At 39.9% G+C, this 26,488-nt stretch overlaps 4 protein-coding genes across 5 annotated transcripts in view; 1 reads left to right on the forward strand and 3 right to left on the reverse strand.

The window, feature by feature from the left end:
- osbpl6 (oxysterol binding protein-like 6) overlaps nt 1–6,643 on the forward strand; it is a 45,670-nt gene extending 39,027 nt beyond the window's left edge. For both annotated transcript variants that reach the window (XM_030080148.1, XM_030080149.1), the window contains 6 exons: nt 18–96; nt 1,633–1,777; nt 2,009–2,153; nt 2,374–2,500; nt 3,416–3,538; nt 3,669–6,643. In XM_030080148.1, the coding sequence (XP_029936008.1) occupies nt 18–96; nt 1,633–1,777; nt 2,009–2,153; nt 2,374–2,500; nt 3,416–3,538; nt 3,669–3,780 (731 nt within the window). In that variant the 3' untranslated portion in view covers nt 3,781–6,643. The remainder of the gene's footprint in view (nt 1–17; nt 97–1,632; nt 1,778–2,008; nt 2,154–2,373; nt 2,501–3,415; nt 3,539–3,668) is intronic.
- Nucleotides 6,644–7,788: 1,145 nt separating this feature from the next.
- prkra (protein kinase, interferon-inducible double stranded RNA dependent activator) lies at nt 7,789–13,130 on the reverse strand. Its single transcript, XM_030081617.1, has 8 exons — nt 12,891–13,130; nt 11,471–11,646; nt 10,606–10,687; nt 10,378–10,456; nt 9,918–10,035; nt 9,720–9,814; nt 9,068–9,230; nt 7,789–8,928 (listed from the first exon to the last, which is right to left on the reverse strand). Exons 1-8 carry the CDS (start codon nt 12,941–12,943, stop codon nt 8,771–8,773), a joined length of 924 nt encoding a protein of 307 aa, XP_029937477.1. The 5' UTR covers nt 12,944–13,130; the 3' UTR covers nt 7,789–8,770.
- Nucleotides 13,131–13,589: 459 nt separating this feature from the next.
- casp10 (caspase 10, apoptosis-related cysteine peptidase) lies at nt 13,590–21,040 on the reverse strand. Its single transcript, XM_030080493.1, has 13 exons — nt 20,890–21,040; nt 20,249–20,520; nt 17,954–18,056; nt 17,420–17,555; nt 17,197–17,276; nt 16,996–17,047; nt 16,019–16,077; nt 15,875–15,908; nt 15,680–15,772; nt 15,491–15,555; nt 15,133–15,253; nt 14,530–15,016; nt 13,590–14,282 (listed from the first exon to the last, which is right to left on the reverse strand). The coding sequence occupies exons 2-13, from the start codon at nt 20,515–20,517 to the stop codon at nt 14,123–14,125; spliced, it is 1,659 nt and encodes a 552-aa protein (XP_029936353.1). The 5' UTR covers nt 20,518–20,520; nt 20,890–21,040; the 3' UTR covers nt 13,590–14,122.
- Nucleotides 21,041–22,820: 1,780 nt separating this feature from the next.
- Nucleotides 22,821–23,216, reverse strand: LOC115380218 (protein FAM237A-like). The gene has a single exon (XM_030081309.1). It carries the CDS (start codon nt 23,214–23,216, stop codon nt 22,821–22,823), a length of 396 nt encoding a protein of 131 aa, XP_029937169.1.
- Nucleotides 23,217–26,488: the final 3,272 nt, after the last annotated feature.

The raw sequence follows: 26,488 nt of genomic DNA on the forward strand, positions 1-26,488 counted from the left end.
GCTGCTGTGTTTTTCAGATGTGAGATGGAAAAACAAATTCTGGGGAAAATCAATGGAAATCCTACCGGTTGGAACAGTCAATGTTATGCTTCCCAGGTAATCTACAGCTGTATTTTGTTTTCTGCTGATGACCTACATGTTACATTGTTGACATCTCTGCATCACCCTGCTGTTACCTCGTGGTCCCAAGATACTGGAAAGCTCCAGAAAAGCTTAGAGACCACAGAGAACCACTTTGAACCAAAATGTGTGTCTTTATCCTTTTCATACCAGTGTAACTGAGTGGCATTGATGTCGTGATTAGGAAAATTGTCACATAACCATAAAACCTTGAGTTTGATCACAATCAGGGCATCAAGTTCAGCATTTAGTTAAGGCAACAGAGGAATTTTAGGGCTTGTCAGTTAGTTGTTTGTATTCAGTTTCTTCAGTTCCACCTTAAAATTGAGAGGTTAATCACTGCCTCTGCCTTCCTATCAGATCTCAGCACTGTTGCCATGGCGCCAAAGCTCAAAGCTTCAGCGTCAGAGAGGCGGACTGATTCCCTGATGCAGGCCAGGTGGCTGCAACATGTTGCTTCTACAATATGATTTTAATATTGCGAGCCATGTTTTAATAAATGGGTTTTTATCTTTTCTAACGAGACAGCGTGCTTTGGGATATATTCCTTGGGGGGTGAGGGGATTTCACCTCCTTTTTTTTTTGTTTGCTCCTGAATGGACACCCACTCCCAAAGAGCAGCCATCCAATCCACACTGAGGACCCACTGCAGTGCTTATCCTGATGTTCCTTCTGTAGCTGCTATAGAGAGCCAGGCAACTCTGGAAGAAGATTATGACAAGAGGGCTATAGGTGGAAAAATGAGAAAGGGGTGGTCGAATTATTACACTCTTAGAAAAGAATGGAGAGCAAGGGGCTGGCATAGCATTTGAGTAAAATGCTGTGTACGTTATGCTTACATAAGTTATACGGAAGTAGTGATGATAATATATGACATCCACAAAAGAGCACAATCTCTGTGTCAACCTGCTGTTACTAGGTGGTAACAGGTTTTTGTCATGATCTGCCTTGTTAAATTGATGTGTTATATTATATCTAAGGGGCTTGTGGCCATTTGTCCAGGCTAGTTGTAATGTTTCTCTCCTAGTTGGATGCGCTAGCTCCAAAATCCTGAAGCCTGTCCCTTCCCCCTCCCTGGCCCACAATAGCCATATATCTTGTCATAATGTCCTTGAGAAAGACACACTTTGTCATTATAAATGCAAATGTCTAACCCTTCTATGTGCTGCTAATGTGCTCTCTGCTGGGTCACATGAACCTATAAGGAGTTGCAGCCCGTGAAAAACGCCCTTGACAAAGATGAGGAAGAATGTGCGGCTGCTCTATTTTTACCGCTCAACATGATTCAGGCAGGATGTATTGAAACTCTGGGGCTGCTGAATAAGCAACTAGATTAAATAGAGGAAGGCGTCGCAGTTGACAAAACAAGATTACTGTTGCACTTTCATCACCTGCTGCTTTGTTTATGAGACCTCTGTCATGCACAGGAAAGAACGTTCATGCTCCTTATGAGCTGTGCTTATGCCGTCCCAGCAGGACATCCACCTGATACGCTGCTGTTGTATCTTTTAGGTTTGGCGATCATTATGAATGGAACAAAGTCACCACCTGCGTACACAACATCCTCAGTGGTAGACGGTGGATCGAACACTACGGGGAGATCACCATCAGAAACACCAAGAGCAGCGCTTGCCTTTGCAAACTCACTTTCATCAAGGTGCGACAACTAATCAGTAACTAGCGCTAATGAGTGAGAAGACATTACCATGTGTTTAGATGGGATTTTGATGCATCGCCATGTGTGCCTACCATAATTTATATTATACCATGGAATTTGCCTCTTTAATATGATTGCCTCTCTAATGTGATCTCTTAATCTGTCAATTTATCAAAGAGAATTCACTGATGATACTGCACAGAAGTTAACAGTACAGCATTTGTCTTTTAGGGAAACTACTGGAGTTCTAATGTGAATGAGGTTCAAGGATTTGTGATGGATCAAGAGGGGAAAGTAATCCACAGGCTCTTTGGCAAGTGGCATGAGGGTCTTTACTGTGGTGTCCCACCTTCTGCCAAATGTATCTGGAGGCCAGGTGGGCGTTTGCTCCTCATCCACAGTCACACTCAAAACACAAATACCATAAATACTGGGTTAAATCAGAGATGAGCTTCAGAGGACTCGCTCATAAATGTTTCCGGCCGCTTAACATACACTGGGCATTTTCAGGCTATTGCATAATGCATATTGAATAACGTCATACATAACAAATCTATCACCATGCTCATGCTCTTCCTGTGTTGTTTCCTCGTCAGGCTCCATGCCCACAGACTATGAGCTGTACTATGGCTTCACCAGGTTCGCTATTGAACTCAATGAGCTTTGCCCTGAGCTCAAAGATGCGCTGCCGCCCACAGATGCCCGGTTCCGACCTGATCAAAGGTACAGCATGGTATATACAGTTCTCCCCTCTGTACAGCCAGAGGAACACTGTGGACTGTCCATAATGCTATCATGGTGCTGGGTAACACAGTATGCTGCTGCCACCAACTGAGAGGCAGTGGTAGTGACCTCCCACAATCTTGACTGCATTATATGTCAAACGGGTTAATCTGCTGTTGGTATTGTTTTTGTCTGATGATGGACGATTGAAAAATTCAGTTTTGTGCCGGGCTCCCACGGGTCGTGGAATTTCATGGAACTTTGAAAAGTCTGTTCCAGACAAGGGAAGTCAGGAAATTTAATGAACTCTTGGGACAGGTCATGAAACACCATGTAATACTGTCAGTCTAAATTAAAAAAAAAAAAAAAAAAAAAAATCTTAAAAAAAAAAAAAAAAAACTTGCTCATTTATTCACCCAACATACTGTTTTTTTTAATTACTTTCACAGTTTACTGATATATCAGACCAATATCTCCTTTTTTTAAATAACAGGTATTGGTGTATCTATGTCTTCCCTCTCCAATATGAAAGAGGTTATTCTCTATTTATTTATTGCATAATAAAAATAAGAATATCAGCTTTCATGAAAACTACTAGAATCAATATCAAGCACTGATATGTGCTTTAAAAGCCCTTAATTCCTTAATCTGATGTCTGAATCTTAAGGGTGGTTAAAATTTTAGTGAAGGAAAAAACCTCGGTTACATTTATATATTTATATCAGAAACAGTTCAGTCATGGAAGATCATGGAAAAATCAGGAAATATTACATATGTCATAAAGTGGGAGCCCTTATGAAATGAATTAATATAAGAGATTTGTAAATCAGTTGCTGATGCTGCTGTTCTTTGTATGACCATTATGTATGACCCTCTGATCCATGTTTGCTGACAAAGTTTGTCTCGATTTTACAGATACCTGGAGGAGGGGAATCTGGAGATGGCATCCTCTGAGAAGCAGCGCATTGAAGACCTGCAGAGGACCAGGAGGAAGTGGAACGAGGACAACAACGTCAAACACCAGCCCCGCTTCTTCAAGTAAGCACCAAGACCAGATGTGATTACCAGTCCATACATGATCAAGCACATCCCAACACAAAGAAATATTTCCCCATTGATTACAGTTTTATTGGTTAAAATACTTAATTTTCTGTTTCTCCTCTCCAAGGAAAGTGGTTGATGCCAATCAGAGGGAGAGGTGGGTCTCCAACAACACTTACTGGGAGCTTCGCAAAAACCCTGGCTTCATCAATATGGAATCTACATTAACCCTGTGGTAGCACATGGATTGCTATGTACATCATATTGTCATCGCAGACAAGAAGGCTGTTACCTATGCACAATAAGGTGTTAAGATAAATGTGTTCATGACAAAACTTCAGTGTGCATGGATATAAGTGACTGCAGAACTGAGAGACGACCTGATGCTCAGCGACCCGCTGCGGTTCTGTGGTCATCCACCCATTGAAGCGTCCTCTAGGATCACCTTCATTGTGCTTGCAGAAGCTGGGCTGTCAGGGCAACCATCGTACCAATCTTACGTAGACTTATCCTAAGCCGTTTTGACTTCTGAGTATGTCCTTGCCTTAAAAAGTCACCCATCCACTTCACATATTTTAATGCTTTTTAGTAAAAGCCATTTGATTTCTGAAAGCTGTTTGGTTCAGATTAGTCTATGAATTAGACCTTTTGATTACCTACTGTATGTACCGTGCATGTTTAGAGAGCAGCTTTCACTGGCATAAGACGTATTTACAATATCATCATTTGTTGTAGAAACAAAAAAAGAGGTATTTTTGTAAAATATCTTGGACTAGAATTCACTGTCAAGGGTTATTGTGTGAATTGGCAGATTTTATTTATTTTTGCCTTTTAATATTGTTGATTCTGTATCATAGCGGTATTCTCTCTTGGGAAACAGTTTATTTAAAAAAAAAAAAAAACATTTTAACTGCATCAGATGAACTGTGGTTTCCACCGATGGGAATCTTTTATTAGTAGCTCTCATAGCTTAACATAAAGTCATCGCTGTAAGTAGGATACAATAAGAGCAAGGCTTGGTGAGGTGCGAATATTTCGCTATTTTTGATCCCTGATGCAGGAGACAGTCATAACTACCCTTTACAGAAATTCCAGTTTCAATATCTCTCAAAGACTCCTCATGGAATCCAATTTCTCCTCATGGCGGAATTGTTTTCCACAGTGTAAATATGTTCACACAGCATCTGCTCCATGATACAGATCCATACCGTCCAGACCGTCTCTACGGTCAGGCCCTGCGCCCCAGGGTCTAATTTTGAACAATCACACAAAACCTATCTGAAAGCATGCACAGATCAATGCCTCTGCATCACTCTACTGCAGCGCTGTAATTCACACCTTGTACAGTGAGCACACCGTCAGTCTATTCTTATGTGAACCGTAAACTGTCTTGGTCTCAATGTGTAACAGTGTGCTCTGTCTCTCTTAACATGTGACACTCTGAACCAGCTGTATGTTTCCAGTATACTTAAAGGCCAAAAAGTCGTCTACACCTACCTACATGACTCTGTACAGCCAACTAACACTCTTATACAATAACTAGCCAATTATGAAACACTAGAGCCACCTACAGCTGCTTCCAAGGAAATACAGCATCCTGCCTTTGGGAAGGGGTACAGTGTTAGCAAAGATCAAGAAAGTTATTCCATCAGCAACTTCTGATGAGCTACATAAGAATGTGCTCTCTCTCCTTTTTTCCCTAAATGTTTTAGATGTTAAAGCCAAAGACATTTTGGATAGATAAGATTTTTACAAACTGATACAGTGAACATGTCCAATTTCCCAGAGAATTTACTGCTATGATGTGGGCCTCCCCGAAGCACCAATGACTTTTTTTTTTTTTTTTTTTAAGTTTACATACTCATTTTCAAAGCGGATGAGCTTTAGCGTTTTAACTAACAAAGAGATTGAAATCAGCCCCAAAACAAGCAAATGAAATGCTCATGTACACTGTACATCTGGAAGAGCAAACTTAACTTATGATTTCTTTTGTTCAGGACTGTGGGGTGTGTCAGTTTCCTGAGCGGACAACGAAAAAATGTAGAATGAAAACTATGTGAAGCAAAATTCATCTTGTGTGCACTGTTCACGTAGTACTGTAGATTACAAACCAAAAAAAGAAGAAAACAAAAGATAGTAATGCTTTTGCATCCATGTACTTTGATTTGATGTACTTTTGTGTACAGCATACCTTGATTTCTGTTCACATACTCAATGCTACAACTTGTCAGCATCAAATCCACTTGCTGTGCCTTAATGCATTTATTAATGCCTCACAAAACACACTACTGACAAGAAAGCCCATGCCAAGAAGAAGGTATGCCATTAACAATCAAACCCAGCACATTCTCCATAGATCCCACCTGCCTACAGGTTACATACTGATGGACAGCACACGAGGAACTAGCTGTGGACAAAATATACTGTATCATGTTTTTTAAGGGATCTGTTTTGATGTTGGAGAAAGGGAAGGCTTAAGTGTATAATGCTTGGGGAACCATAGATGTTTTGTGTTGCTCTGCTGTCCTGACATGTAACCAAACCAATGTCCTTTTTGGTGATCACTGTAAATACAGTACATTTACATGATGGGTCACTATTGCAATAGCAGGTTCCTTTTTCTCCCTACCGTAGTGGGCAGACAGACAATGTGATTTTTGTATCATGACTGATTTACAGTGGTTCTGTCTGGATGATAGGATATTGCATTGCATAGTGTGTAGTGTTGTAGACTCAAGACTCTGTAGAGGAAAAAAAAAAAACACAACTTCCTAACGCTTTCTTGTTTCATCACAGTAGGACAGACCGTCATAACCTCCGCAGAGAAATTTCATCAGTTGTTATATCTGCATGTTTAAATGGCATAGCCTGCCAATGAATGTTGCAAATGCCTTACAGAAGGTTTTGTTTTCTCAATTGGACTTTTCATGTTTTGTGTTTCCAGACTGACATGTACCACTCCACCACTGTGTCAGCTCAGTTCTTTAAATCCCTTTGCTAATGGGTACCTTCTAAAGTGCAATTTTAATAAGTACATATCTTTCCATGAACACTGTACACTGCTGCTACATAGTGCTTGTTCTAATAAAACTGTAAAACTCAGATGAGATTGATTTTGCCTTATGTTATTGTCATAAAGTCTCAGCTACCTATTGGTGATGTCTTGTCATTCCATCTGTAGCTTATGTCAAATGTGCTCAAAAGCAAGAATCCATCACAATAACATTTTATATATACATAAAAAAACACATTCCCCACTAAAACTATAAATCATTAATTTCATTAATGAGTAAAATAAAATGGCAATGTATCATAGATCTGCGATGGACTGGCGACCTGTCCAGGGTGTTTCACTGCCTTCGCCCTATGAGCGCTGGGATAGGCTCCAGCACCCCCCTGCCACCCTGGTGAGGATAGGCGGTTTAGAAGATGAATGAATGACTGTATCATAGATTGACTTTGTGTACCTTAAGTAACAGTTCACTCAAAATACAAAAATGACTTTTTTCCACTACCTATCTATCCAGACAGTTTCTGTGAGTTGGCAGGGTTTCCAGTCAGCTATGACCTACCTTGTCTCTTGGCACCACAATACAGTGGAGCAAGATGGTTATTCCATTTGCAGAGTTAAGACTCAAAAAATGAACATCTGAAAAACTCAAAAGTGACAGCTATTTCCAAAAAAAAAAAAAAAAAAAAAAGATCCACAGCCCCATGGAAATGAAGGGTTTCCTGCGTCTGTTTCCTGCCAAACAACATGACAACAACAGCAAGCTCTTTCTATCTGCCTCTAATTTGTACTAATTTTGGTGGCAGATATAGTTTGCCAGATATATTTTTTTTTCTTTTTTTCAACTGTTCCTTAAAAAGTAGGAATTTTCACATCCAACTGCACAGTCATGTCTTGGCTCTACAGTCTTCAGCTCTGTGGCACAACTCAAGACTTAACAATCCAACACTGAAGACAGATGCCACTTATTGGGAGCACCCTCCTAAAAATCTGTCTTAAACACATCATGGATGTTGTGCCCAAATACCGTCAAGAGAGACAACAGTGATGTCTGGACGAGAGCTTTCCCCCTCCTTACCAGCTCTTAGTGCTAAGGAGACTTCACACTCACGCTGGTAGTGCATCACAAAGACTGACACTTTGGGTTTACTATCTGGATCCCTACATACAAGATGGATAAACATAAGTTCTTGCTGCTTCTATTCTCCACCAGAATTAAATGAACACAGAAAAGAACACCATTCAGTAAATTTATTAAATATATCACACACTTCACTCTTATGTACTATGAGGGATGCAGTGCTTAGAAGAGCAAAATTAATTCATAGATCACACACTGACAGATGGGACGGTGCTCTCTCTGACAAACGCCCTTCCAGCCAGCTGCAGATTAACGTGGATCATTCTTTAAATAAAAAAAAAAAAAAGGTATCTAAGAGAGCAACAAAATAATAACTTCTGCTGCTCCTTGTCAGTCACATTTAACATGATATGATGATAAAACACTGCATGGCATAAAGCTCTGATGTCTGGTAACACATGGCTCAATACATTTCTGGGAAGTAATTCAATGTGAACTAAAAAGTACAAAGTAGACTGAAAGATGAAAATGTCAGCATCTTGACCAATATACTGAGGTACTCAGAAGCCCAAATAGTTCCAGTAAGGCAACATACTGAGCTATAAATTACTGCTGCATCCATGATTATGGTGGTGTAAAAATATAGAGACAAAAAAATATATATCAAGCACTGACAAAGGTTGAAATAGGCATCTAAAAAGGTAATGAGGAAGTGCTCTGAACTGCACAGTGCTTGTTTCTACTTCATTTACAGTACACCTGTATATCTGCTTCCACATTTTGGAGATTTAAAAATAAAAACATTATGGCACCCTAATAATTTCATGAGGACTCACTGAGAAATAGTGAAACTGACAAAATTGAATTTGTAATGTTAGTCTTTATATCGAGAATGTCCACAATTCAAGTTTTTCTCTTCAGAAATACTTTCCTGAAGGAGGATCATGATCTTCTTAATGATATACATAATAATAATAATAAAAAAACCCATCTTGACCTCAAATCGTCCATGGAGAGAAAGACCAGTGGAAAAAAATATAAATTAATTAAAAAAAAAATACAATCCACCCCCTCATCATGGGTTGACATCTCTCCTTTTTTCAATGTGAGTGAAACAGCTGGAGTGCATCACAATGCTTTATTTGATAGAGGCCATAATCTTAATATACTGAAGGGCACTGTGTGCTGCATCGTTGTGCGCATTGCCACAGGAAATGCCCGTGCCATGGCACACGGTGACAGGGGAAGTGGACAACTCTGCCAGGCACTGGTACTGGCCGTTCACCGTCAGCTCATCTGTCAAGTAGATACACACACTTTAAAAATACAGCAGGGACATCAGCGATTGTTCCACTCATGCCCAGAAAAACATCAAATGCACGGTGATCATCTGTTCTTCATAACAGAGAAACACATGTGGTGTGTTTAATCTTACCAATGTCAAAGTATGTGACTTCAAAGCCCTGCTCCTTAGACAGCTCCAACATCATCTGAATGTAATCTGTGTTGGGGATGCTCAGTGGGTTTCTTCTTAGTAAAGATATCTTCTCAGCTGATGAGTTCCTTAAGTTCTCAAATCGGACGCTGGGTTTAGGGGTCTGAAAAAGTCAAATTAAAGGAAAATGTCATGCAAAATCCATAAAAAAAAAGGTATTTTCCCCCTTACCCTCTAGTGCAATCTGTGTGATTTGATGTGGTTTCCAGTCTGCCGTGATCTCCCCTGTCTCCCTTCACCTCGATACAATCCTCTCTCCAAAAAAATGATATGGATACCAGACATAATCCACAGCCCCCGGGGGCTAAGAGTTCCATTTGGAGCTGTTTCCTGCTGAAGAACATCGGCAAACTGCTTTGCATCGAGGTGGAAGGAGACAGGGGAAATCGCAGCAGAACAGAAACCTCCTCAAATCATACAGAAACCATCTGGATGGATAGAATACAAGAGGTGATCAACAGTATCTATGTATTTTGGGTGAACAACTACTTTAAAACACTAAAACAAGCATAAATTATAGATTTTTAGCTCAGTAAAAAAATATCGCGGCTGTCTGCAGTGATTGTACTACCAAAGCAAGTAACTGACATACCCATGTGATTTCAGAACAGCCCGACAGACTCTGAAGCTTTGCCACCATCTTCTCTGCTGCCGCCTTTTTAGCAGCTTTTTTAGAGTTCCCCGCAGCTGTCAAAAAACATTAAACAAACAAGATGGACAGGTTGAACGATCTGAAATCACAGGTAAATAAATCCCTCAATGCAACTATCCCAAATACACCCAAACAGACCTGTTTCTGACAGGGACTCCAGTCGACATGTAACAGTGAACTCTCTCTTGTGCGGTGGGCCGGCTTCCATTAGAACTGTGTATTCAGGGAGACGCCATCCTCTCTGCAACGCTAACTCCTAAAATGAATAGTCAAATTAAGAGGCTAAAAAAATACCACAGGGAGGATAGTAAAGAACCAAATCAGTATTATTTTTCAATAAAGGCATTCACTATTTTTCAATATAGGACCTACTCTTTGGGATTGTATGCTTCCTGTCATCATGCTGAATTAAAGCAACCAGGCAGATACATTTTTTCCAACTCCAGAAGTAAAATTTAAACACAACCTAGTTATGCTTTTGGTCTTGTAGTGCTCAGTTTGGGAGAATAAAAGGGTCAAAGAATTAAATATCTATACATGCACATAAACAGTCATGTACACACACATATACACAAGAAAGGTAGACATCAACAGACACCTGCAGTATCCCCACTGAGTTGGGATGGTCATTTGGTTCTGCTGCAACGCCGTTACTCTCAGACTTCACTTGGAGATTCCTGTTGGAATTCAATCAAATTGGTGACTACAGATGTAAAAATGTGCACAGGCACTTTCTTTGGTACATCATTTCACTAAATGAGCTCGCTACAGGCTGTCAGTGATGCTGCCACGACGATCTGATGTGTGTAATGCTGAGCTGACTTACGCTGCTCCAACATCTATCTGCAGAGCGCTCAGGGCAGCCTCTGCAGCCTGGTGTTTGGCAGCTTTCTTACTGGGTCCTTGACCTGAGACAAAGAAAAATACAGCAAATGGTACATATTATTATACAGAACATAGTTTATATCCGGATGAAAAGCATGGAAATGTCAAGTCATTTGGTCTGGTTCTCTATTAATCCCTTATTATTCTGGAGGCACTCAAAAAATACCTAGGTCAGTTCAGCATCAGTGAGTTTCCTAAACAAACTAGTGGACAGCAATCCTGAAAGGCTCCTGGAAAGGACTTATGACACTGTTTACAAAAAAAAAACTGAGAAAAATCTTTTTTTAGAGCACATTAACTACGACAAGTTGACTGTTGATGTCGAGCCTTGCCAGCTCTTTCAAACATGGGTCAGCCTTAAGTTATTTGTGCAACTTTTTGGTAATGTATTCAAAATAAACAAACACAAATGTTTCCAATAGGAAAAGCTTGAGAAATCATCAAATACATGAAGTTTTCATGTGATCTTATCCTCTTCTTTCAGCCTGTATTGGTGTAAGGCTTACTTCATCTAATCAGTTACAACTGGCTAAAGAATAATGGATGTCCAAACACACCAAAATGGGATATTTCAGTGTGTAAATGTTCAACACCAAGCAGGAAATCCCTCAGTTAAAATTGGGCAGATAGTGGATCTACTTGAAACAATGCTGCAACAGAGAAAAAAATGACCAAAAATGGTGGCAAAATCACACCACAGAGGCTTGAAAACCAGTCCTAAAGCAACCTACAATCACCACAGTAAATCAAAGGTTGCACTCTGTGACGGCTGCTATCAACACAGCAGGAGCAGGACTGCAACATACCTGAGCAGCTAACATCTCCGATTTTCACACTGAAGACGAAACTGGGCTGGTGAGCCTCGCCTTCAGCCTTCTCCAGCACATACACGGGGAGGTTGCCAGTTTTGGTGCCATATTCATGCAGGATTTGTATAGGTGTTTTACCATGGCTGGGCTTCTGCTGCTGATGTGTATCCAAGCTATGAACAACAACAAAGTTAACTAGGAATATAATAACTGAGCAGCTGACATAAAATAGCTGTTGTATGTGTTCAAGCAAAAAAAAAAAAAAACCCACAAACTTCCAAAGCCCCAAAATAATGATTGCTGTTTACAATGGGGAATAAATGATGCAGCAGACACTTGATATGAGTGTATCTCTCCAAAAAAGACTATAAATACCCAAAGCAAAATAGTTTTCAGGATAATAAAGATATTCTAACATGACGTAACATTTTTGGTTTCCAACTACAATTCACATTTGGCAAACGCTTTTATCCAAAGTGACACACATATGAGATTTTTTTGTTGACTGTTTTATTTAGGAACCCAATAATGGCAAAACTATTACCTTATTGGATGTTTTTTTTTTTTTTTTGTTTGTTTTTTAATATCTCCTATGCTGACAAACTGATATTTGCACAATTTTACTCCCCAGTAATCTCTAGTAGTGAGACTCGTGGCCTGGTTGTGACACTGGGAAAGATGTTATTTAGGTATTTATTCATTTATTTTCAATAACCTTCAGACAAAACATTATTCCTCAGTCGCCATCCTCCCAGTGATAAGTGCAGCTACCTCATGTCAGCTGTTGTCCATAATGACCAATGCTCCTGTATGACCAACACTGTACAATGCACCTAATATTGGCCTGTCAATCAAAGTAACAAAGTAACGTTAACATTCATACAGTGTAACACGGCTCATGAGGTCATTTCTGCATTTCAAAAAACACAGTAACATACAGCCTGGCTTTAAGGGGCCATTTAAATTAACCTAGCATGGCTGGCTGCTCGTAGCTATCGTTAGCTAAGTGAACCACTGATAATTAGATAGCATGCTAACATCACATTAGCACGCTATCTGCTGCTTACTTAAGGTTATATTTCATGCAATTTAGTTATTTTCTTAAAAAGAGCTGAAGTGGATGTTAGACCGGTTGAGCACGAAAATAAAGACATGACAAATCACCAGACCCGTCAGACTATGAGGTCATTTTTTAATGGCATAAAGTTGCACCAATCAAATTAAAGTTGAAAACCTCTGGAAGTGTGATTGAGACAATGACAATAAACAGCATCTGTCACGTTTCTGTCCATTGCTTTTAGGAGGACATGCTAAAAGGACATTTTAAGAGCTTTGCAGACGCCCTGCAGACACCCTGGTCAGTCAGTTTCAGTGGAAAGCCTGGTCACTTTATGTTAAATTAATTAAAAAATCTAACCTGGTGTTGACTGTGGTTCTTATTGCTGTGGACTGGTATCCCTCTTGAGACATGTTTCCGATTAGCAGCTGGCTAACTGAGCAGTCGCTTTGCTGGTTAATGTAAGGAAAACACAAAAACAAAACACAAATACTGTTACGGGATATTTTACAGAGGGCCTGGGCTTAATATGAAATAATATTAGCAACTCTCCATTGTAGCTGGGCCGGGAGCTGCGAGTTTCACTTTACAGCTAATCAACATCCGGTTCAGCAGTGCGGTCAGTGTCTCACAGGCGTCTGGAATAATGTTTACTGCCATCTACTGATTCTGCTCTGTCACTCCACTACAATGTGACTTGCTGATCAAAAATAGTATTGTTGTTGCAGCATCATTACTGAGGTCAGAGTTAGAGACTGACCACAGGATTAATGTAATCAAAAGTCTACCACCAATTACAGTCACTGCAAAATGTACAAATCATTTTACAAGTACTACTAAAAGGTTTGAATTACTCTGGAAAAATGTGAATGTATAGATTTATGTTATGAGCCTGATTCACAATTAATACAAATCAGCTGCATATGGTGGCAGAGTCACTGTGGTTGTCACATATTGGACAGTTTAATGAGATTATCCAAAGACCCAGCAAATTGTAAATGTAAAAAATGTTATTTTATTGGGTTTTATTTGTTTTTACACACAAATATAGGCCTAAATTATCTACTAAATGTCTTTAAATTGACATTTTAAAATAAATTACTGTAATGAAATTAGGGTGACCAGGTGGAAACATCTTTTATTTGAAAATTTGTATTTTGAGTCATGCAAGATTATGGTGTATTTCAGCTGTTTTAAATGCCTTTTGGATTTCTGTTACAGTGTCAAAAATCAAGAACAGCAGCCATTTTATAGTAGTGAGCATGGTAATGTGAATGAGGAAAACCTGGTAATGGCGATCATACTTGACAGAATATGCTGCCTTTGAATTTTTATATAATAGAACAACAACAACAAAAACAGAGAATCCCACATGAAATCCTTGATCAATGGAAATGATTAGAGTTATATAATTCATCAAAAATACTGTACATTTGTTTGTTTGTTTGTTTGTTTGTTTTTTATTCTATAAAATGTTCATGTATATGTACCTATTCCCCCAAAGTGTCCAGATAATTTAAAAATGTAAACAGTGTGTTTCTCAAACAGTGTGCAGAGGCAGAGTGTTTGAGAGAGAGGCAGCAGCAGATTTCTCAGGGCAGGCTGGGAGGACGCTCTCTGGGGATGGGAAACACCACTTTCTTCCTGAGAGAGAACGCTGGCTGGGGCATCTGCTTCTTTTCACCATAAGAATCAGTCTTCTGGCTGACGTCTGCATTCACTTTAGTCAGGATATCCATGAGATGATAGCCACTGGAAAAAAAAGAGACTCCGAGTTACAAATAATCAGTGCCACTTGTAATTGTCATTACTAAATATCAGAATACATAATTATCACATATCAGTAACACATATCAACGGCATAGACCCAGAAGGCTAAGTTTAGGTTGTCCTGAAAGGAGACCCTAAACAGATTTTTTTCCCCTTTTTCCCACACGAATAACCAAAATGCACATAATCTGAACATATCTTTCTGTGTGTAGTTTTTCATTTCACTAACCTGGGCACCATCTGGACCAGGTTTTGGCACAACAACTGGATGAACCAAGAGCCTTGCTTCTTGTCTCTATAAGAGACATAGTGAGGAACCGTGGCCATGCTCATTAAGATATCTGCATCAGCTGGAATGGAGTTTTTAGGCACCTGAGCATCGCTACAAACAGGACCATCAGACTGGATGCAGACCGCCTGTTGCTCATAGGTGCCCTGACAGGCCTGGATGAAAAACAGCTTGGGTTTTTCTCTCAAGGAGGGGCACTGAAGTGCGCTGAATGGCTCAGTGAGCTCCTTGAGCTGGACTTCTTGGCCGTCCACCCCGAACACACCTCTATCCTGGCCGTGGCTGAGAATGCAGCAAACAAAACAATCCATCTGACTGTGGTCCATGGTGCGGAGCTTCTGCACCACAGACAGCATCTTATCCCTTGCACAGTTTTTCTCTGTCTCCACCTCGAAGCCCAGCCACTTAAACACTTTCTCCAGACATCCTATTGCAGACAAGCAAACATACACACACATATACACAAAGAGGGAATGGAATAACATCACAAAATATTAATTTGCCAAAGAAACTGTTTCCAGAATTAATTGACAATGTCCTTACTTTGATCGATATCAGTCCCCTCCCGATTGTTGAGTTGCTTAATGGAGTTGCTGAAGTCATAATTATTTACTATCAAGCAGAAACCTCTCTTTACTCCTACCATAGGATATTTTCCCACAACCTACAGAGAGAAATCAACAGCCCACATTAAATGGTGAGAAAGGATTACACTGCAGTAGGTTGCTTAATGTCTCCTGCACATCTTTAGTTAGTACTGATATGTTCGACACGGTAAAACAAACAAGCAAAAAAAAAAAAAAAAAAACATAACACAGCTATAAGAAAATGTATTTGTACATTTGAGTCTGAAAGGCATGAACAAAAAGATGTGCAGTTAAGAAATAATGGAGTCAGACACCTCCTTATTTGTCTCTGCAGCTGTTGGACAATGGCCCGGGCCAGAGTTCTCCACGCCACTTTTCTCTACAGGAGAAAAGATCACAGGGCATAGATGGGTACAGCCATTTGCATACTTGAACCAAAAAGAGAGGTATTTAAAAGTTTAACATGTCCAAACATAGCTAGGCAGTGGAATTTTTATAATGACCTTTGGAAGCAGCTGAGTTGCCTTTTTTGATGGTTAGGAGACTGAGTGCAGCTGACTGGGCCTCATCTGTAGTATCTGGGACCCTTGGGATATCTATGAAAGTGATAAAAGAGCATGCAGAGTAAAACAACCTACTGTTCTGTACTTAAATACAAGAATTCAGTTGTAAAATAACCAACCCAATGTCCAACTCACCCAGAGAGGTATTGGAAGGACTCAGGGAAGACAACTGTATGGAAAGAAGTTAAAACACAGTGTTATGAATGTCAGAGCTTGTGCTATTTTTCATGTCATAACCCAGTCATTAAATATTATGCCAGCAACCGGACAGATTCTCACCTGAGCCAATGGCTGTGGTCCCTCAGAGCAGTGGCAAGGTCGAAGATGTTCACCAAAATCTATAAGAATATGACATATGTCAGTGTGAGCGGGCTGAAATCGAGACAGTGAAGCCAGTGAGTGCATTTATATTAACATCAATATTGCAAGTATACTCAGTATCAAAAGTGCCCTGTAAATGTAATGGTTTATTGACAAAAAGCTTCGATAGGCTGATACTAAAAGTATTGGAAATAGGATATAAGCATGCATTCTGAAATGTGATGGTAACACTTTCTTTGATTAGTCCCCTTTAGAAATTCAGCAGAATGTCAATTTATATATAAGTTAAAGTACTCCTCCAGCCATTGACTAAACCCCTAAAAATCATCTGTTTATGAACAATAAATATTTAGAGGTGTTTTCCTTGAGAAAAAACATCCCTTCATACCTTAAAATGACTTAGATAACTGCACACCATGCACTCATTAAGAATGTGTGGCTCGATGAATATGCACAAAGTCCCTGCCCAAACCCTACTAGCTGGCACACTGGCTTGTAACTTGTATTGTATCTGATAATCTATTTATGAAAAAAAAAAATAAAATAAAAAAAAATCCGCGAATCTCTTAGTTACGCTACTATTGTTCATGTGAAGCAGCCATTTCCAGTTTTAACATATATTAATTTAATAATCATCATTTGAAACAAATCTCACCAACTTTCATAAATGATGGCTTGCATAAAAGTAATGCACATGATTTACTCTTTCCATTGTAAAGGTAAATATATGTCATGACAAAGTTATCCACACAACCTCTTAAAACCTTTGATTACAAAATGGCTACATTTTCTGTTTTGAAATACTAAGGAATTTCAGGTGAGACTATCTTTCCAAAAATGTATTTATTATTTATTATTTATGGAACTTTAAAATGAAACCAGTGAGCGGATATCCTATGTAAACATACTAAGCCACCAGACATGTTAGAACTCACTGATTGATATTTCACAAGAGGAACGCCTTTCAGAAACCTTGGGCAAAGGCATCTGATGGAAAGAAAACAGATAAAAGGGAAGCAGACATTACACCAGTGCTGGTAGGAAGAATATGTACCAATGATATGAGTTGTGACAATGTCAATGTTGAAATCCAGCATGCAACTCAAAGAGATGGAAACTATTATCAAAAAATGAACCTGGTTTGACACAGACAGATCAGACGTGGACTGTGATCGCCCTGTCCCGGTCTCTTGGGTCACAGGGCCTCTGTTAGTTTCTGTAGATAAAATAAAATAAACTGTAAAGTGATTTTATGGACATGTTAATGTTATGTTAATCATAACATATAAGAATGTGATGCTAGTGACATCAAAATTAGTCAGCGGGTACTGCATTATTTAAAATGGAAAACTTTTGTACCATTCTGTTCTGTAAAGTGCTTGATCTTGTTTTGTAGCATAGGACAGACTGGTTTCATTATCTCCTCCAGAAGGTTTAACTTAGTTTCATTTAGGAGATCCTTGTGCTCCATCTCCAAGAAGACTTCCAGGGTTGTCTGTAAAATTAAGCAAATGTTGACTTTAACTAGAGACACTATGAAACATCCTGCACAGCAGTCACAAACAGCAATATGGCAAAGGATAAGCCAAGACAGATTTCAAATATTGAAACAGAGTTCGATATGCCTTCATAAAGAACTTAATTTCAAAGTAAAAGTGCACAGTACAGAAAAAAATCTACTTAATGAGATCTGAATAGGCCTTAAAAAAAACTGTTATGCCACTGGAAAAAAAATGTTATGTGTAATTATAATTGTTTACCTTAACATGACTTGATTAATAAATTCAAATTAACCTCAAATCATGAAAGGTGACCTTTTATTTTACTACCAACTACATTAGTGATTATTATGATCCTGAGTTTTAACATTTGGCATTTTGAGGATGCACTTACTGTTTTCTCCAGCTTTTTGCGTGGCAGCTTTTCCCTCAGCAAGAACTTTATCTTTTTCAAGTCCTCTTCAGTGATACCCTCAGAAAGTTCATATAGCAGCATCCTGAAATTAAATGAAATCATTCAGAAAAATTCAGAAAGCAGAATTCACTTTCCAAAGGAGACCTGATCCTACACTGGACACAACCAAGTGCAGGCAAGAATATTCCTAAGATCATCTCTGCCTACATTACAACATGAAAATGTGATACATGTACATATAGGGGATTTTCATATATATGGCACATACAGTACAGGCCAAAAGTTTGGACACACCTTCTCATTCAATGCGTTTTCTTTATTTTCATGACTATTTACATTGTAGATTCTCACTGAAGGAATCAAAACTATGAATGAACATATGTGGAGTTATGTACTTAACAAAAAAAGGTGAAATAACTGAAAACATGTTTTATATTCTAGTTTCTTCAAAATAGCCACCCTTTGCTCTGATTACTGCTTTGCACACTCTTGGCAATCTCTCGATGAGCTTCAAGAGGTAGTCACCTGAAATGGTTTTCACTTCACAGGTGTGCCTTATCAGGGTTAATTAGTGGAATTTCTTGCTTTATCAATGGGGTTGGGACCATCAGTTGTGTTGTGCAGATGTCAGGTTACTACACAGCCGACAGCCCTATTGGACAACTGTTAAAATTCATATTATGGCAAGAACCAATCAGCTAACTAAAGAAAAACGAGTGGCCATCATTACTTTAAGAAATGAAGGTCAGTCAGTCTGGAAAATTGCAAAAACTTTAAATGTGTCCCAAAGTGGAGGCGCAAAAACCATCAAGCGCTACGACGAAACTGGCACACATGAGGACCGACCCAGAAAAGGAAGACCAAGAGTCACCTCTGCTTCTGAGGACAAGTTCATCCGAGTCACCAGCCGCAGAAATCGCAAGTTAACAGCAGCTCAGATCAGAGACCAGATAAATGCCACACAGAGTTCTAGCAGCAGACCCATCTCTAGAACAACTGTTAAGAGGAGACTGCGCCAATCAGGCCTTCATGGTCAAATAGCTGCTAGGAAACCACTGCTAAGGAGAGGCAACAAGCAGAAGAGATTTGTTTGGGCCAAGAAACACAAGGAATGGACATTAGACCAGTGGAAATCTGTGCTTTGGTCTGATGAGTCCAAATTTGAGATCTTTGGTTCCAACCGCCGTGTCTTTGTGAGACGCAGAAAAGGTGAACGAATGGATTCCACATGCCTGGTTCCCACTGTGAAGCATGGAGGAGGAGGTGTGATGGTGTGGGGGTGTTTTGCTGGTGACACTGTTGGGGATTTATTCAAAATTGAAGGCACACTGAACCAGCATGGCTACCACAGCATCCTGCAGCGACATGCCATCCCATCCGGTTTGCGTTTAGTTGGACCATCATTTATTTTTCAACAGGACAATGACCCCAAACACACCTCCAGGCTGTGTAAGGGCTATTTGACCAAGAAGGAGAGTGATGGAGTGCTGTGGCAGATGACCTGGCTTCCACAGTCACCGGACCTGAACCCAATCGAGATGGTTTGGGGTGAGCTGGACCACAGAGTGAAGGCAAAGGGGCCAACAAGTGCTAAACACCTCTGGGAACTCCTTCAAGACTGTTGGAAAACCATTTCAGGTGACTACCTCTTGAAGCTCATGGAGAGAATGCCAAGAGTGTGCAAAGCAGTAATCAGAGCAAAGGGTGGCTATTTTGAAGAAACTAGAATATAAAACATGTTTTCAGTTATTTCACCTTTTTTTGTTAAGTACATAACTCCACATGTGTTCATTCATAGTTTTGATTCCTTCAGTGAGAATCTACAATGTAAATAGTCATGAAAATAAAGAAAACACATTGAACGAGAAGGTGTGTCCAAACTTTTGGCCTGTACTGTATGTGCATATTAAATACACATATGTAATGCCTATGCATTTGCATATGTATTGTTTTATATAATGAATGCACACGTTGTTCCTGTCCTTCCACTGTTTTAAATGTATGTTGAGCAGGTATGAGTGCACATATATGATCATACAAGGATAACATGTTATTTTCATGCATATTATTTACGTATATGGTATATGTGCAACATATGAGGTACATATTTATCATCATATCAGTATGTTTAAATATGCTGTGATATGTTGTAATATGTTGGTTTCACAAAGTAACCACCCATAAATAAATAAATTAATTCATACATACATACATACATACATACATAAATACATAGTTCATTCATTCATTCATTCATTATAATGGGCTCCTCACCTATAGGGAGAAATACTGGTTGTAGATCCACTGAGACCCAGCTGTCGGACCAAGCGGGTGCGGTGGATGATGGTTAGAAGCTCTGTGAGCAGAAATGGCCGCTCAGCAGAAAGCAGGTCTTGGTCCTGCAGAAGAGCGAACAGTTCTTTGGCTGACCCCAGAGAGCTGAGGTCCCGGACCACGATATCAGTGCAAAGAAATAGTAAAGCTTTTACGTCGTCCTTACTCAGGGCCTGGTCCACATGGACTAACAGCTCCTGGAAATCCATTTCCTGTTTCAAAAGTAATATGATACACGTTTTTACCCTCTACCATCACACACACTCACACAGGTTTTGTGGACAGGTTATGTGAATGAATTTGTGTTCAGATGAAGAGAGCGATACTTAAATACATGATGATCAGACTGTAGCCAAAAGAGAATGACAACCTCCAACTACTTAACTTTGTCGGTCCTACTAATATCAGCCGTGTTACTTGTAGCCTATTACCGGTTGGCCTTCTTAACCGGCTAACACGACACTAACTCAGACTAAAGGGCTAAAGCATCGTCAGATTTCATTAAGTTGATTCTTCCACTTGGTTTAGCTTGCCTCTGAAATGTTATCGTTAAAACAGACAAACATCTTGCGCAAGAGTACCTGTTTGGACGCGACTTCACTGCAGGTCTCAGTTGACTACCACGTCCACATGAACTCGTTAAAAATACTCGGAGTGTAATTGGCTAGTGTGTTATATCGAGAAGACTTCACGGAGCCAGTAGCACCATTTTAATGTATTGACATGTTGATATCGTCCTAATCCAAAACAGGTCTACTAAGAGGAAGTAGAAAACCGAAAGTAAAATGGGGAGGCGCGCTGTGCGTCAGGCGTCTCCACAAATATGGGCATCCAGATCATAGATCCATACACACTCATCTGTATCCAGGATCCATGTTAGGCTTGGTTTCCATAATTTCCCCTATTTCATGTAAGTTTTTTGTTGTGGGTTGTGATTTCTTCGGAGCTGACCCACTGTTCATAAACTGTAATGACATAGATTCTTATCAAAATCCCCACGCCCAGTTATGGCCAGGATGTAAATGGGATAAAACCAAAGTCGTCTCAGCCATCAGGGACCTCTTGGGGCCCTGGACATTTTCTGTAGGCCCACAGCTCAGATTTTTTACAGGACACTGACACACAACTCTCAGACGGAGTAGAGATGATGAGAATTTATTGTCATTCGATCTTCAAACGATACAATTTATGAGGAAAATAATAGAAATACTATAGTGATACCATATGAGATTAAAAAATATATGACAGTCCACAATAAGGCAACCATTAAAGTATTATTGAGTGCCACAGCCTCACTGAGAGTTGCCAGCCCATAGGCTCAAAGGAATATTCTAGTGTAGTATCCTGGCTGATAAAAGATAAAATACAATGCAGCAGATGGAAATGCAGACTATATAATATTATTATTATTTATGTGTCCTCTGCGGTGCACCCTGATACTCAGCCGAGCCCGAGAAATTTGCTTCAGCCTGGAGAAGTTTGCTTGTAAATTATTAATCCTGAAGGTCTCTGTGGAGGAAACGGCACATACACACACACACACATGCACAAAAACATGGTATAATGTGATTTGACGCGGAGATCATTAAAGTAATACAAGATAGATACCTGATAAAATTAGGAAGCCTGTTGAAATTATAGAAATCGTATAGTGATAGCATGTAGGGTTAAAAAAGTGTGATAAAGTACAGTGAGGTCATCATGAACTCCCAGCTGAATGCTACACACACTGCAGTAAAACGATTAAAATGTCATTGCAGCATTATGCAATGTTCAAAGGCTCCATTAAAAATAGTTCAGTTTAAAGGATAATAGAAAGCCAATGTTTGTGACAACCCTGTGTGCGCTTTTCTTTATATCTTTGGCGGTGTTTGTCACAGAAGGTGCTATTTTATAGCACTTATATTCCTCTTCAAACGGGGCTGTCATTTAGTAGCCTAAAAAACAGCTTCTACAGATTTGGGAACTGCCCAGGCTAGGTAGCCCATCGCAGTGGACATGGAGCCTTAATTTGGTTTTGTCAGAGTTTGTCTTCTGACATTATTTCATTATGCCACAAAGGAAATTTTCCACTCTGTGCCTTCAATGTAGTGCAGCTATCAGGCCTCAATGACCTAATGACCTTTGAAGAAAATCACCTTTTGCAACATCACTTGCTACCCTTCACTAGCATTTCATTAATAGTTATTACAAATGATCAAACACGATAATTATCAAGCAGCAAACCTTTGCACAGAAACCCGGATTGCGTTTTCATAATTTGATCATACAAACGCTAAATGCTTATAATATTTTAATAGTGGTCATTGATGCTGCTGTGAGAACATTGTTACTTTGAAGCTTGACAACGACATTTTTTAATGACCCAAAACAGCTAAAAATTAAAAAGTTTAATTACATGGTGGATATTACAAAATAATGGGGGCCAGAAGGCCATCATTCTAAACGACTACTGATAAGTCGATTGAGATGAATATCATTACAGCAATAAGCTACAGATTGACCAGCTTCGTTACTTACTGTCAGTGATGAGGGAATGTACAGCGGTGATGTGCCCATTGGGCCATTTCAGCTGCCGTCTCCCCAGTCCATGGGTCCGGGACAGAACGCAGTCCACATAGATGTCCCAGAAGACCTGAGCCAGGTCCCAGAACAGGGCAGTGTGTTTCCTATTGTCTGACGACTTGAGGAATATCATCAGGTCCCAGAAAGCAGGCACGGTGTCAGCGATCCTTGGGGAGCGCATCTCCAGCAGCAGAGCTGAGGAGGAGTCCCAGCACTGGGGGTCGGCCCGGTACGAAGCCAGAGGGTCGATCTGACCCGGCTTCTGGCCCCGGAGCGGCACGGCACACATGCAGCTTAGCAGCAACAATGTGGCCAGAGGTATGTTCAGGTGCATAGTGTCCATCTGCACAGGAACAAACACACAACAACAAAACTCTGTTCTACAGTAAATGTGTTTCACTGCTACAGAATTCACTAAACTCATTATAAATAAGTCACTGATTCCTTTGGGCACCGAATAAATTTCCCTCTCAGAATAAATATGATGAGGTTAAATGCAACTATAAGCTGAAAACATGTCAGGAGAATCTTAAGGTATAGGCTAAACATTGTTCACTTGTGAATTTAAAGCCTAGAAAGAAATGCAGAAGGCTGTATACAGACTTTAATACTGGCTTAGGTGTTATATTACGGAAGTCTAATAATATATTAGTAGCTTTGTAATATTCCTGACACTAAACTGGCTACCAGCGGCAACACTCAGCAGTGCAAAATCAACTATGCAGAATAGGCCTATTAACCTGCAGTTGCAGCCTGTCAATTATCAGTGGCCTAAATATAAAACATAAATGTAAAAAAAAAAGTAAAATAAAATAAAAAAGATATGAGTAGCTATCCTGCAGATGAAGGGGTGATACTTACCATAACAGCTGGTAGATGAAAAACAAGGCATGTGTTGTTGGGAGTTTGGTAACTATCTGTTGGTCTTAAATCGACGTCAGAGCCTACCTATGGGAGGGGGTATTAGGAGGCAACATTTATGGATAACCTACTGGTCATCACTTTCACGCCCGTTTCCTTTGTTTTTCTTAGTGCAGACATATTTTATAGCTGTAGTTGTAATCTCGAAAATGTTTGTTTCAGCGTCTTTACCATTTTTACACGATTTTCAACATAAATGTGAATGTTCTTTGGTCACGCTGACCAAACGATTATCTTGATTTCAACGAGACAACACAATTAACAGTCATTAAAAAACGTATTTAAATTTCGTTTATTAATCATAATGGTTTGATTCTTTATAGCTTATTATCCTCCAGCAAAATCGTCTTGGGGCACCTAAGACCACATGGCCATTTAGTAATTCCTTTAGATAAATATTTGTGTGACCGCAACGTTAACGCACATTTTTTAAAAAGTAGCCGACAGTTTAACGCCGCAAAAAGTGAAAAAGTGTAATGCAGTGAACGTTTGTCTGCTCAGTAAAAAAAAAAAAAAAAAATCCCTAATAAACTCAACTCCTGGTTTTTCAAAGCTGGTTCAATTCTCTGGAATGACAATGCTGAGATGAAATCGGGCAAGAGACCCTCCTCCAAATCTCTGCTGAAAACGGAAGGTTTGGGCTATCATAACACAAATAAAAATAAATAAATGCATACTTAGAAAAAAAACGGGAAGTCAACAGGATTATGAAGGAAAGAGTCAATAAGGGTTTTACTGACCACCTTCCCGCCCAGTGACAAAGGCTGTGGTCCACTTTTACATCAAGCTACTGCTGATGCCACAGAGTCACACTGGAACCTGGGGGCTCCACTGAGTATTTTGCAGTGACTTCGGCACTGGATTGAATTACAGCTGTGTTTATGCCTGGCCATAGTTTGCCCCTCTTACAGATGTTCTTGAGGATTGGGGAGTCTTCACCGAGAGCTGCGCTATACCTTATAGAGCATTGTGATGACTGAAGATGCAACTTTTGAGCTCAAGAGAAAAAGTCAGCAGAAAATACAGGCAATTTGACCTTTTAAGTTCTGATATCTGGGAAAAAGCAGTGATGAATTGTGTAGAGGAGAGTGGTGCATGAGTTGTATTTCCATGCTTTTACTGAAATGTCACTGGCATACCTGATCTCAAATGTAATTGCTCTCCTAGGGAGAGGCCACCGATAAATGTGATGGGTTGGTTTGCCACTCAGTCACTCATCCCTCTGATGACGCAGGAAGGCAGGCTTCATGACAGAAGCTCCGCAACCAAAATGCTGACTTTCAAACCATGTTCATTTTCATGATAAAGTGCACAGTGTAATGTTAGGGTGCTTACAGACAGGAAATTCATTACACATTAGCCGGAACAAATAATGATTTCTGTTTTGTTTAGTGTGCACGTGCGATGAAAGAAACGCATTTCAAACTTACGTTCAGAGAATAATGGTTTACAAAGCACTTATGGCAAGCCTTGTAACTGGAGACTTAAAGTAGCCGGATGTTCCAATAAGAAATAACATGAACCATATCCATGCGTCTGTATCACTATAAGTGCATATATATTTAGTCTATGTGAGCTTGAAGGCCATAGCGGTGTGCCTTTCCCACTAAGCTGCGCAGGGCCTATGTTAATAATGAATAAATGCTTTATTGAACCACGTTGACCAGATCAGATACAGACCAGATTTCCTGCGGTGGGAATTCAGTGTCTTGCCCAAGAGCACTTCAGCAGGGTAGCTGCTTGCAGACAGGGGACAGAACTTGTGTCTTATTTCTTGAGAGCTGGTTTCCATGCTCACCACACTATCCTGCTTTCATCGCAGACTGAATACCATACAACATACTGAAATACTGCATTATACCATAAATAACAGACATGGAAATTCGAGTTATGCCGGAGCTAGTGGGAGCTCCCATAAGGGGGTTTGAGCTCCTCTGAAAGCGGTGAATATACATCTGTAGGCGTCGTTATACCAACAACCATTACTTTAATCATATAAGATGCTTTTCCCCCCAGTAATAAGTATTGCTTACGTCAACGAGGTAAGTAGGATAAAAGAAACATGTTTTCCAAAAGATTTAAACGCACCATATTTTCTCGTGACTGGTAGACAGTATGACTGCACTTCACCATCAAGCCACCAGGGTGCGCAGTGGATGTGCCTTTGGAGAGTGTACGGGCTACAAAAGTTTGAATTCATTTGGAAAGAAGGCAATACCTGCATCAGCCAACGTTATCTTCATGATATGCTGAAAATAAAGTAGTAGTGTAGAGCACCTAATATGCTGTCGCTGAAGCCGAGGGGTCTACAAGCTGCTTTAGACAAGTGGAATTCACCTGCTAGCATGACAGCGAGCGCTAGCTTTGCCGCTCAGATTATCACTGGTGTTTCAGCACAAAGGACAGCGCTACTGTTGTTTCAGGACCATGGATAGCGTCGTGTGTTAGGCGGAGACAGGCACTTGATCCTGGCGCCGATGGCATATTTCAGGTTACTGAAATTTTGTTGTTGCAACATGGCAGACATCTGGGGCAGTTGATGCACATGCCTAATGCCACATAGCTGATATTCCCTGCACTATAACAGTCTACACAGTAACTTAACAGGTATTTCACCATTTTGCATCCAGATTATGGAAACTGTACAACTGGCCAAAGGTGTGCTGACCGTTCATTTAAACCTTTGGCAGAGAG

The sequence above is a fragment of the Myripristis murdjan genome, chromosome 21, assembly GCF_902150065.1.
Source record: "Myripristis murdjan chromosome 21, fMyrMur1.1, whole genome shotgun sequence".
NCBI classification, from domain to species: Eukaryota; Metazoa; Chordata; class Actinopteri; order Holocentriformes; family Holocentridae; genus Myripristis; species Myripristis murdjan.